This window comes from Triticum urartu, chromosome 1A, assembly GCF_056163025.1.
Source record: "Triticum urartu cultivar PI428250 chromosome 1A, HENAU_Tu73, whole genome shotgun sequence".
Lineage (NCBI taxonomy): Eukaryota > Viridiplantae > Streptophyta > Magnoliopsida > Poales > Poaceae > Triticum > Triticum urartu.
This window is the reverse complement of record NC_141873.1, coordinates 525566254-525576849: the sequence shown is the minus strand read 5'-3', so window position 1 is coordinate 525576849 and position 10596 is coordinate 525566254. Positions and strand designations below refer to the sequence as shown.

Below are 10596 nucleotides of genomic sequence, written 5' to 3'. Positions count from 1 at the left end.
CAAAAAAAAAGGAAATACAAACATCATGAGTACATAACCCATCTCTGTATGATTACGATGCACACAACCAACACCAACACACACACAAAATATAGGAAGAAAAAAACAGACTCCAAAGTCCATGCATAGGTCAGTTTTACTTGTATTGCTTACAATCACATGAAAAGATGCAGCTACAACATTCGTTATATGAGCAGCGTCTAGCAGCTCACTGAGACACGGACAAGGTGAAGAGATCAGGGACAACAAACGTAAGGTAAAAAAACTCTGAGTATGAGACGGCAGAATGTGGGGAAAAGTACCCCCAAAAGGAAACTGCTGCGTTCACCAATTTTCATTTTGGACACTTGAAGCTGATGATACGAGTGCAGGCTTCGTAATCGGCGCAAACAGTGCTGATAAGAAATCCTAAATGGACACGAAGTTGAAAACAAGCCCTACCCAAATGGAGTCATCGAGCAGCGTCTTGAGAGCTGAGAGAGCCTGTGGGTTCCAAATTGGCTCACTTCTGGTCTGTGTAGACAGCATCAACATCATCCAATTCAAGCAACTTCAATACAAGGTCCTTGTTAAGTTCCATGGCCTCGTCATCCACCTGTGATAAAAAAGTGAAAATGGGTACTGTCAGATCTATTTCTATATATAGTCGTTGAATACATGACAATTTAATGTTGCTAATGTGGATAGCATGATGCAACGATCTATGAGTTGCTTTCAGGCATGTTTTATCTCATTCGGGTATGCTATACTGAAACTCGACTGGACGATAAGGTAAACCTAAAGTGTCCAATCCTAATTTTATCACATCCTGCCAATGATAGGAGCAACTCATGAAGATGCAGTAGTCCCGCTTCCTATGTAAATTGTCTGATATTGTGAACTTAATTCAACCAACATCAATAGGACAACAGCTGCATTATTTGGAGCTTGGCAGCATACATAGTACATCATAAATAAACCATCCAACTCTAGCAATATATCAATTTCTCGAATATATGCATAGAGGATTAAGGTTTCAGAGAAATATGTGGTAGCATGTGTTCATTAATTTTCAACTCGTGCAGACTTGACTACGATAAAAGGAAAACCAAATACCTCAATCGGATTGAGAGGCAGCAGTTCATAACCGTTATCCGTTTCAAATTTCAGCCCTTCCTCTTGTAGCTTTGATAGCACAACAGGATAGTTTTCAGATGTAGTAACTATCTTGTAAAACCTGGAAGGAAAGAGAGCAATTGTAAGAGCAGTCTGTGCTCTGAAGAGATATCTGTGGCTAAATGTAGTGAACTAGAAAGAAAAGCACCAGGAATATCACATGCAGGTCTCTGACATTAAACATAACTTCTCTGCATGCCATACAGTGTTTTATGAAAGTGACAACAGCAGACAGTATCTAACTTGTGTTAATTTACCAGTTGTAAGATACTACAAAAATGAAGATCAAATCCACTGGGTCGGCGCGTAACATTTCTAGTTGATATCAGTAGGGTACCTCTCTAGAACCTCTTCTTCAGAGTCATCTTCATCATCAAAATTTGGTTCAATAACATCATCGGCGCCAGCATCCAAAGCAACAGAGAGTAGTTGGTCCTTATCGGCATCTGTAACTTTTATGTTAACCACTCGAGCTTGTCTGAATCTGAATGTAACAGATCCAGGATCAGCCAATTTTGCTCCACAGTCTTTTACAACATTTCTAATATCCGCAATAGATCTTGTAATTTTGTCTGTAAGGACCTCAACGACCATACCTACTCCACCAAAACCATAGACCTGTTGAAATGTTTCAGGCACTTAAAAACTTTCGCAAGATTCAAAATATGACCTGCATACTTATTTACTCCTGAACACAATTTACCTGAGATCTTTTAATAGTATTGCCTACCAACATCATATATTCATTTATTTTGGAAGAAAACTGTAGAAGTAGGAACCCAAAATTGGGTCCATGAGGGTTAAAACCTACTCCCTCTGTTCCTAAATATAAGTCTTTCTAGACATTCTACTAAGGACTACATACGGATGTATATAGACATGTTTTAGAGTTTGGATTCACTCATTTTACTCCGTATGTAGTCTGTAGTGGAATCTCTAAAAAAGACTTATATTTAGGAACGGAGGGAGTAGGTGGTAAGGTTGTAAATCCATTTCCCCAACAAAATGAGATAGGCACACTTTCTAACAATTTCATATATCATACTGCCAAATGAGAACCTGATGATAAGGTCCATATTAAACAAGTGATAGATAATTGTACCTCATAAATCTTTTCTGTGTAAGTATCTTGACCCTTTTCTGAAGCTCTTTTGATGTTACGCTCAACAACTTCCTTGGGGACATCAAGCTCTCTTACTTTCTCTAGTATCGCTGCTAAAGCTGTGTTGGACGAAGGACTTGGACCACCCTTCTTGATGCTGCATGATATCCATATGAATATATAAGGGGCCAAATTAATTAAAATATATTATAATGCCTGATCTTGTCATGCCATTTCAAATATACTTTTAAGATTTTATGGTCAAAAGGATATGAAAGCTCATCTTTAAGGGACTAGTAACATTCAATGGGTAATATAGAGGTAATGACCAATCACAACAGGCAATGGCAATATACCCTAACAAGATATCCACAATTAAAACACATTATGCTACTCAACAAGGACATGTTAGTAGACATATTGGGAAATTATAGGCAAGTTCGTGGATCAAAAAAAAAAAACAGGCTGCGGCAAAGATAATTTTAGGCAATACAAGCTCACAGGGACCGTAACACCTACGCAGCAACGATTTCTTTTCCGATTTTGCTGTTGCGCTTCATCTTTTTCAAATTCTGAGCACCCTGAGCCAAAGAAACAGCTGGTATAAGAATATGCATTAAGAGGCGAAAGATAACTGCACTTTTTTGTGTGAGAAAAGATAACTACATTTAGCTAGCAAGCGTCAAATGTTGTTCCAGTTAATCTCGTCAACATCTGTCCTTGTGCAATGCACAATGAACATGAATATTAGTATCAGAGCCAAGTCAGAGACAACTAAAAAATGACAGTCTTTTGTAGAGTACAACACAGGACGCTTATATGCACTCCCGTAGAAGCTAGAGACAACCAAAACGTGCACAGTGGGTTCACCGTGAATCTGAACTACTGCGACATGATACAAAAGAGCGTGCCAAGAACAGATCACCTTCCTCCCGGCGATCTTGCAGGAGCGCCGCCCCATACAGAGCGGCTGGAACGTCCAAATCCTCCGCCTAGCCACGTGCCCCTGGAACAAGCTGGCGCCACCAGTTGGGCTATTCCCTGATGGCACCCGAAAACATAATCAAAAAGACCAAAATCCAAGGGGCTGGATCGGACGAGGGAAGCAGAGGGTCGGCGGCTTACTGTGTACAAGGGAGGCGCTCCTGAGAGCAGAGGCGGAGGACGAAAGCGACGAGGCCCTGTGGAGGAGCGCGCCCAGAGCCCGCGCGGCGGACGCCATGGACGGCGGCGGCCGCAGGCGCAGCGGAGTGGAGCGCGCGCGCGGCTGGTGCTCGACGGATTGCCGCCCCGGGCAGCGGCTGGGTGGGAGGACTTGTGCTGGGAGCGAGACTGGATCCGGGGGATTGGAAAGGCACGGTTGAGATTTGTCCCGGTCTACCCTGAGTCGTCGGATCAACCTTCGGTCTTCCGCCCTCCGAAGCCTTTTACAGTAACGTGCAGCACTCTGGCTATTGTTTTTGGCTCGCAATATGCTCCTGCATGTCAAAAATGTATTTACAAAGATTATTTTTTTGAAAAATAATAGATGTGTTCATTGTCACATTCAAATACCTTTAAATTTTTAGGGGGAAGCTTAAGCAAGCTGACCTGTGCAAAAGAGAACGAACGATAAATGCTTCCTTCAAATGGTATACTTAATTTTGTTTTTTTGGCCGATCAATCACTGCTATCCTGTTTTGCATGAAAATTGACAAACACGTTTGTTACACTAACATAAACATCTAAAAAAATTCAAAAAAATAAAATTTATTTCTTATTTGTTTTAAATTTACTGTACATGGCATGCATGCTTTGAGACACGCGAACGTGCGCGGCACTCTTTTTTTTGCAAGGGGAACGTGCAGCACTCAGCCATGCTTTGAGACACGGGTTATATGTTTGTCCAAGAAGCTAGCGACTTTTCGTGAATCTCAACATTCTTCTTTGTTTCTATAAAATCCAAACCTTTCCAAATATGTTCCGCGGTGAAGTTTCACATATTATGTTGATATGAAAAAGTTCTAAATATCTTCCACCTATAATCATCTTGAAATATTACGTTTCTAATGGGTTTTAAAAGCGATGCAAAAAAAATGGGTTTTAAAAGATTGGTTGTATCCAAAATTTATGTTTGCGAAGTGGGCACGCAAGTGTGGTGGTGTGGATGTTTGTTTGCGTCTATGTTATAATCAGTGTTTCTCGTTAATGTTTCTTTCATGTTCTTTACTTTTTTTTAATTGAGTCATCTAGTTTTCACTAGCTTCTCTCACCTCCTCCTCCTCCAGCAGCTTCATTGGCTGGATTTAGGATGGCAGGGGAGGTCGGGGTGGTCGACCTATGCAATATCTCTAATTAGGAGTTGCCTTGGGGGGGTGTCGTGGTTCTAAGACTGACAGTAGAATGGGGGTAGGTATGAGGAGGCAAGATTTTAGCTATGGAGTAGTTGTACACACGAGTTTTACGAGTTCAGGCCCTTCTCGGAAGAAGTAACAGCCCTACGTCTCGGTGCTCTGAGGCGGTCGACTGGATTATGTGTGTGTGTGTGTGTGTGTGTGTTTACAAAAGATGCGAACCCTTGTGCCTGTGGAGGGGGTGGCTTATATAGAGTGCGCCAGGACCCCAGCCGGCCACGTTACAAAGGGTTTAAGGTACATTAAAGGGGAGACGTTACTGGTAACGCTAGTAAATAAAGAGACATAATGACCATTAAAGCTATGAGGTGATGTCCGACCGTTGTGGTCTGGAGTGGCCTTAGACCTTTTGGTGGTCGAGTGACAGTCCCTGCAGTCGAGTGACTTCAAGTCTTCCGAGTGGAAGTTCTCATGGTCGAGTGGATGATGACTCCTCTTCGAATGCTTCTGGTTTTAAGGTGACGTCCTAGGGGAGGGTGTCTAGGTCAGGCCTATGACCCTACCCTAGGTACATATCTTCATCATTAGCCCCCGAATGGTTTAGGGTTCGAGTGGAGAAGGAGTTGATAACCTCTCTGATTCAGCTTTTGCGCTTCGGAAATGTCTTGTCTAGAGGTCGAATGAACATCCATGATGACTTCAACTGCTTGTTCAGTCGCCTTGATCCATTCTTGGTTTTGTCGAGTGAACTTTCATTGTTAAGCTTCGAGTGTTGATATGGGGAAAATCCTCCGCCTGACGGGTTGTTCTGCTGCCTGCGGATTTCGGGGGATTCGAATTTTGAGAAGCCCGCCAGGCAGAGGAGGCCGCTTTAATCGGGATGGATTAGGCAGACCGCCTCGATCACCGCGCCACCTTTTTTGTCACGTATCGCGTGCGCGACTGTTGCGGGATTTGATCGGATCGCCTGGGCCCACGAGTCAGCCACTCGAAAATGACTTCATATAAGGCGTCGGACGGGGGTTTTCGCACAGTGCGTTCCCATTCTTCCCCTTCCTCCTCTGTTTTCTCCACCGCAACTGCCTCCGTTCTCGGCGTCGTTGCTCCGTTCGAACTCGATCCGCTGCCATGGGGAAGGAGAAGACGGTGGCGTTGGAGCGTGCGAAGAAGGCGGCGACGAAGGCGAAGGGGAAGAAGTCTGGCCGGGGTGGATCTTCTTCGAGGGTCGGCTTGCCACCGGGCTGGATCCAGGGCGACTGGATTCGCTCGACGATCCGCCAGGACGACATCGACGATCTGGTCGAGAGGGGATTGATTCCCCACGAATCGGCGCGACTCCCAGGGTACGAGACCGAGCCGCAACAATAGGAGGGTGAGCGCGTCCTCCTCGCTATTCACGTCGACCGTGGGTTTTCCTTGCCTCCCCACCCTTTCTTTCGAGGTTTCTTGAACTTCTCCGGGGCGCAACTCCACCACTTCACCCCGAACACCATCGTATATCTTGCTGCTTCTGTGTCCATGTGCGAGAGCTTTCTGGGCTGTAGGCCACACTGGGGGCTCTTCAAGCACATATTCACCTACCGTTCTCAGTCGGTCAAGAAGGCCAACCCGAGTGACGAGAGAACGCAAGTGATTCAGATGTGCGGGGGTCTTGGGATCCAAATGAGGAGTAAGAGTACTTTCCCAGCCATGATCCTTCCTGAGTCGGTTCGAGGGTGGCAGTCGACCTGGTTCTACTGCAAGGACCAGCCGACCCCAGGTCAGTCGACTGGACTTCCCCCCTTTTCCATGGCCCGAGTGGAGAAGCCCTCTGCTTTGAAAGTGATCCCAGAGGAGAAGGCGCAAGTGAAGGTGTTGGTCGAGCGAGTAGTTCAATTTGTTCGTGATGGGGTAACCGGTATGGATCTGTTGGAGGTCTTCCTCAGGCGACACATCCAACCACTTCAAGCTCGTGACCATCCGATGTGGATGTATTCGGGCATCGACAACACCACTCGGATCCATCCAGAGGAGGTCGATGATGCTACGTTGGAAGGGTGGCTGAAGAGTATCACTGGCAATAAAGACAACCCCCGGGGATCTCGGAGGATTCCTCCACTCAATAACTCATACGAGACTGACAAGGTATGACTCCACATGGTCGAGTGTTTTCTTGATTTATCAAGTTGTTGTCTGCTGTCACCCGACTGCCTCTTGTCTTGTTTGTTGTCTTCTAGGCCCGAACTGAGATGTACTCGATGCCCAACGGGGAGCAGGAGCAGGACCCAGAGGGAGAAGCGAGTGGAGGTGAGAGTGGCGAATGGCGCTCTGACAACGAGGAAGACGAGGACAGTGACGACCCGAGTGATGAAGAAGAGGTCGACTCTCCTCCTCGTAGGGAGAAACGATCCAAGCTTTCTCATGATCCAGCAAGTGCCCGCGGCAAGGCGACCGCGCAGACTGGGCAGTCATCGAAGCGCCCTCGAACGTCTTCTCCAGCACTGACCGAAAAGGCATCGAAGCAACCGAAAGATGCACCGTCTAAACTGCCAAAGGCCTTGCCGAAGATCAAAGTGGCCATCCCCATTACTTCCGGGTATTAGTTGGACTCGATTTCTTGCTTTAGTATGAATCTGGACTTGAGTCGATTCATTTCGTCAGACATGACCGACTGAACTCTGAAATTTGTAGTGCCGCTACCTCTGGGACTTCCACTCGCCAGTATGAAGACGAGGACATGGAAGATGCGGTTACCTCCAATCCAGGTATAAACCTCGTGATCTCGTTCACAATTGTATGGTCGATTAACTTCTGGTGACTCATCTGGAGTCGTCTGACTTTTTTGCAGCCCCTCCCAATGTCATTGAGCTTCCGGATGACGACGAGGACGTGCTGCTAAGGCCCAGGAAGAGCAAGAAAACAAAAGCTGGCAGGATATCTCAGTCGGAACAGGCAACAGAACCAACAGTCCAACGGCCCAAAGATGCGAGTAGAGCCTCTGTAACCTTTGTCATCCCAGTGTCGAGTGAGCACCCCGCACCGTCGACTGTACCAATGCTTTCTTTAGCTATCCAACCTCATGCCTTGGAGCCCCAAGCTACTGCGTCTGGACTGTCTGTCCCCTTCTTCACCACCTATCATGTTCCGGAAAGCCAGTAGGACGCCGCCGCGGAGGCTATCCGTCAGGCTAGTGTAATGATGGAGCGGATGAAGGCGGTGCACGACAATAGTCAGGCTGCTTACGACGCCAGCGCGGCTCTTCGAGCCAATGTCCAGGTAAGTTGACTTCTGACTGAACTTATCTTGTTAGGATATGCTACCTGAATATTTCCCTTCGCACAATCTCTTATTGTCTGCTTTGAATCTGTACACCCACTGGGTGTTTTCTCGTCTGTATTATTTGCACTCTTCCACTCGGTCTGGTCGAGTGAGATCTGAACCAGTGGGGGCATGCTAAGTGCACCCACTGGGTGTAGTCCCCGAGACCGCAGTCGACTACTGGCAGTCGGCTGGGGTCTAAGCACTTTTTTTCAGTCTGGGTGGACCAGCCGAATGGAATCCAAACCAGTGGGGGCACGCCAAGTGCACCCACTGGGTGTAGTCCCCGAGACTGCAGTCGACTGCTGGCAGTCGGCTGGGGTCTGAGTACTTTTCTTTTAGTCTTGAAGCTTTATTCACTCGGAAGTAAATAATCTTTGATCTCGTCGATTGATATGTCTTTTACTTACTGTAGAAATCTTGTACCCTCATTTCCAAGCTCGCCGAGTTTGAGAAGTAGAGGCAACTCCACCTTGACCTGGAGCTGGCCCAACAAAACTTGAAGAAGGCTCAAGATGACGTTGCCGGTATGGAAGGTAATAGCCTGTCGACTGCTCATGTCGATCGTCCTTTAAATTATCCCTTCGATCTTCTATTTGATCTAAATGTGTATTTTGCAGAGAAAATAAGGCTAGCCCTGGAGAAGAAAGACTCGGACCTTGCAGCTGCGCAGAAAGAGGCTCAAGAGAAGGCTACCCTTGCTGACCAGAAACTGGCTTCAGTCGGCGTGCTAGAGGAAGAAATCAACAAGCTGAAGTCGTCCCTCACCGAATCCAATCGAGAGGCGACTCGTCTGAAGAAAGATAAGGTGGCTCTGACCGACCAGCTGGAAAGCATGACGCGTAGGAGGAACGATCTGGAAGCTTATTTGAAGGCTCTCGTGAAGAAACTCTTTCTTATGCTCGAAGGTATCCTCTTTTACTCGACTGTTTTACTGTTTGTAGGTTAGTCTTGGCCAGTCGACTCATTAACTCCTTGACTGCAGAATTCTGCCAAAACTTTGAAGAGGAGACTGGACAGATCGAGACGGGATTGGACCCAATCCTTTCTCCAGTCAGCGACGAGGCTGCTATGAATGTGCTTCGACTGGAATCCCACGTCGCCAGTGTTACAAGTTACCTTGCCCGTCTGAAGGTGGCAGTTTCGCGCATTGACTCATCGCTCTGGCCAAGGGCAACACTTCAGAATGATCTCGAGTCTCTGATGGCTCGACTCAATGAGGTCCATGGCCGAGTGCAGGAATGGAAGAAGTCCTCTGCCCGCTGTGGTGCTGACGTGGCTCTGTCGCTGGTCAGGGTCCACTGCAGAGAGGCTCGAGAAGAGAAGCTGGCAGCGATCAAGGTCGCCAACACAAAAGGCACGACTTCCAGTCCTTCATGGAAACTTTCATTGCTGCTGCCACTCGGATCGCAGACGGGATCGACTTGGATGAGTTCGTCGAGCCTGCCAGTCCACCTCCTGCTGAGTGAACCAACTTGATACTCAAACATGCTTTAAATTTGCCTCGGTATGCCGAGTGGTTATTGTAACCGTTAAACTCTTTCGGGTTCGACGCCCGAGTACTTTTGTCTTCGTCCTGAGACCTTTGAGATTTTATTTGATCTTGGTTTATCTTTTGCATGCGCTTGCATTTATCTTCGAGTGGAGCTTATTCTTCACTCAGAATATTCTTTGAGATGCAACTCTGAGGAGGATATCGCAGTCGGCCTGCACCTCGTCATTCTTGCGGATAGAGATGGAGCGGACATTGTACTTGTAGCGCAGCTCCGTAGAGAGGATTGCAGTCGACCTGCACCTCGTCGTCCTTTCGGATAGGGATGGAGCGGGCATTGTACTTGTAGAGTAGCTCCGTGGAGAGGATTGCAATTGACCTGCACCTCGTCGTCCTTGCGGATAGGGATGGAGCAGACATTGTACTTGTAGCGTAGCTCCGTGAAGAGGATTGCAGTCGACCTGCACCTCGTCGTCCTTGCGGATAGGGATGGAGCGGACATTGTACTTGTAGCGTAGCTTCGTGGAGAGGATTGCAGTCGACCTGCACCTCGTCGTCCTTGCGGATAGGGATGGAGCCGACATTGTACTTGTAGCATAGCTCCATGGAGAGGATTGCAGTCGACCTGCACCTCGTCGTCCTTGCGGATAGGGATGGTTTTTTAAACTTAGGCGAGCACCGGGCTGCAGCTAAGCTCCCCGAGTGTGAGGTTTTCTCATCACTTGGTAGGATTTTTGAAACTTAGGCGAGCACTGGGCTGCAGCTAAGCCCCCGAGTGTGAGGTTTGCTCATCACTCGGTAGGATTTTTGAAACTTAGGCGAGCATTGGGCTGCAGCTAAGCCCCCGAGTGTGAGGTTTGCTCATCACTCGGTAGGATTTTTGAAACTTAGGCGAGCATTGGGCTGTAGCTAAGCCCCCGAGTGTGAGGTTTGCTCATCACTCGATAGGATTTTTGAAACTTAGGCGAGCACTGGGCTGTAGCTAAGCCCCAGAGTGTGAGGTTTGCTCATCACTCGGTAGGATTTTTGAAACTTAGGCGAGCATTGGGCTGTAGCTAAGCCCCCGAGTGTGAGGTTTGCTCATCACTCGGTAGGATTTTTGAAACTTAGGCGAGCATTGGGCTGCAGCTAAGCCCCCGAGTGTGAGGTTTGCTCATCACTCGGTAGGATTTTTGAAACTTAGGCGAGCACTGGGCTATAGCTAAGCCCCCGAGTGT

General features: G+C 47.3%; 2 protein-coding genes across 2 annotated transcripts; one reads left to right on the top strand and one right to left on the bottom strand.

Moving 5' to 3' along the window:
* Window positions 1-92: 92 nt before the first annotated feature.
* LOC125525249 (YebC-like protein) lies at window positions 93-3622 on the bottom strand. The gene is made up of 7 exons (XM_048690255.2): window positions 3383-3622; window positions 3183-3298; window positions 2777-2838; window positions 2258-2414; window positions 1493-1773; window positions 1096-1216; window positions 93-595 (listed from the first exon to the last, which is right to left on the bottom strand). Exons 1-7 carry the CDS (start codon window positions 3477-3479, stop codon window positions 503-505), a joined length of 927 nt encoding a protein of 308 aa, XP_048546212.1. The 5' UTR covers window positions 3480-3622; the 3' UTR covers window positions 93-502.
* A 2867-nt stretch (window positions 3623-6489) lies between these two features.
* Window positions 6490-8347, top strand: LOC147992195 (uncharacterized). Its single transcript, XM_087538960.1, has 6 exons — window positions 6490-6714; window positions 6807-7165; window positions 7261-7334; window positions 7418-7521; window positions 7729-7845; window positions 8303-8347. Exons 1-6 carry the CDS (start codon window positions 6490-6492, stop codon window positions 8345-8347), a joined length of 924 nt encoding a protein of 307 aa, XP_087395086.1.
* The last annotated feature ends 2249 nt before the right edge of the window (window positions 8348-10596 follow it).

Coding starts and splice junctions, on each gene's coding strand:
- LOC125525249 (XM_048690255.2), bottom strand. CDS start 3,479: ATGGCGTCCGCCGCGCGGGCTCTGGGCGCGCTCCTCCACAGGGCCTCG. Junction 1,217..1,492: donor GAAGAAGAGGTTCTAGAGAG/GTACCCTACTGA, acceptor CTTTCCTTCCAG/GTTTTACAAGATAGTTACTA. Junction 596..1,095: donor TGCCTCTCAATCCGATTGAG/GTATTTGGTTTT, acceptor TTTTTATCACAG/GTGGATGACGAGGCCATGGA.
- LOC147992195 (XM_087538960.1), top strand. CDS start 6,490: ATGGATCTGTTGGAGGTCTTCCTCAGGCGACACATCCAACCACTTCAA. Junction 6,715..6,806: donor ACTCATACGAGACTGACAAG/GTATGACTCCAC, acceptor GTTGTCTTCTAG/GCCCGAACTGAGATGTACTC. Junction 7,166..7,260: donor GCCATCCCCATTACTTCCGG/GTATTAGTTGGA, acceptor TGAAATTTGTAG/TGCCGCTACCTCTGGGACTT.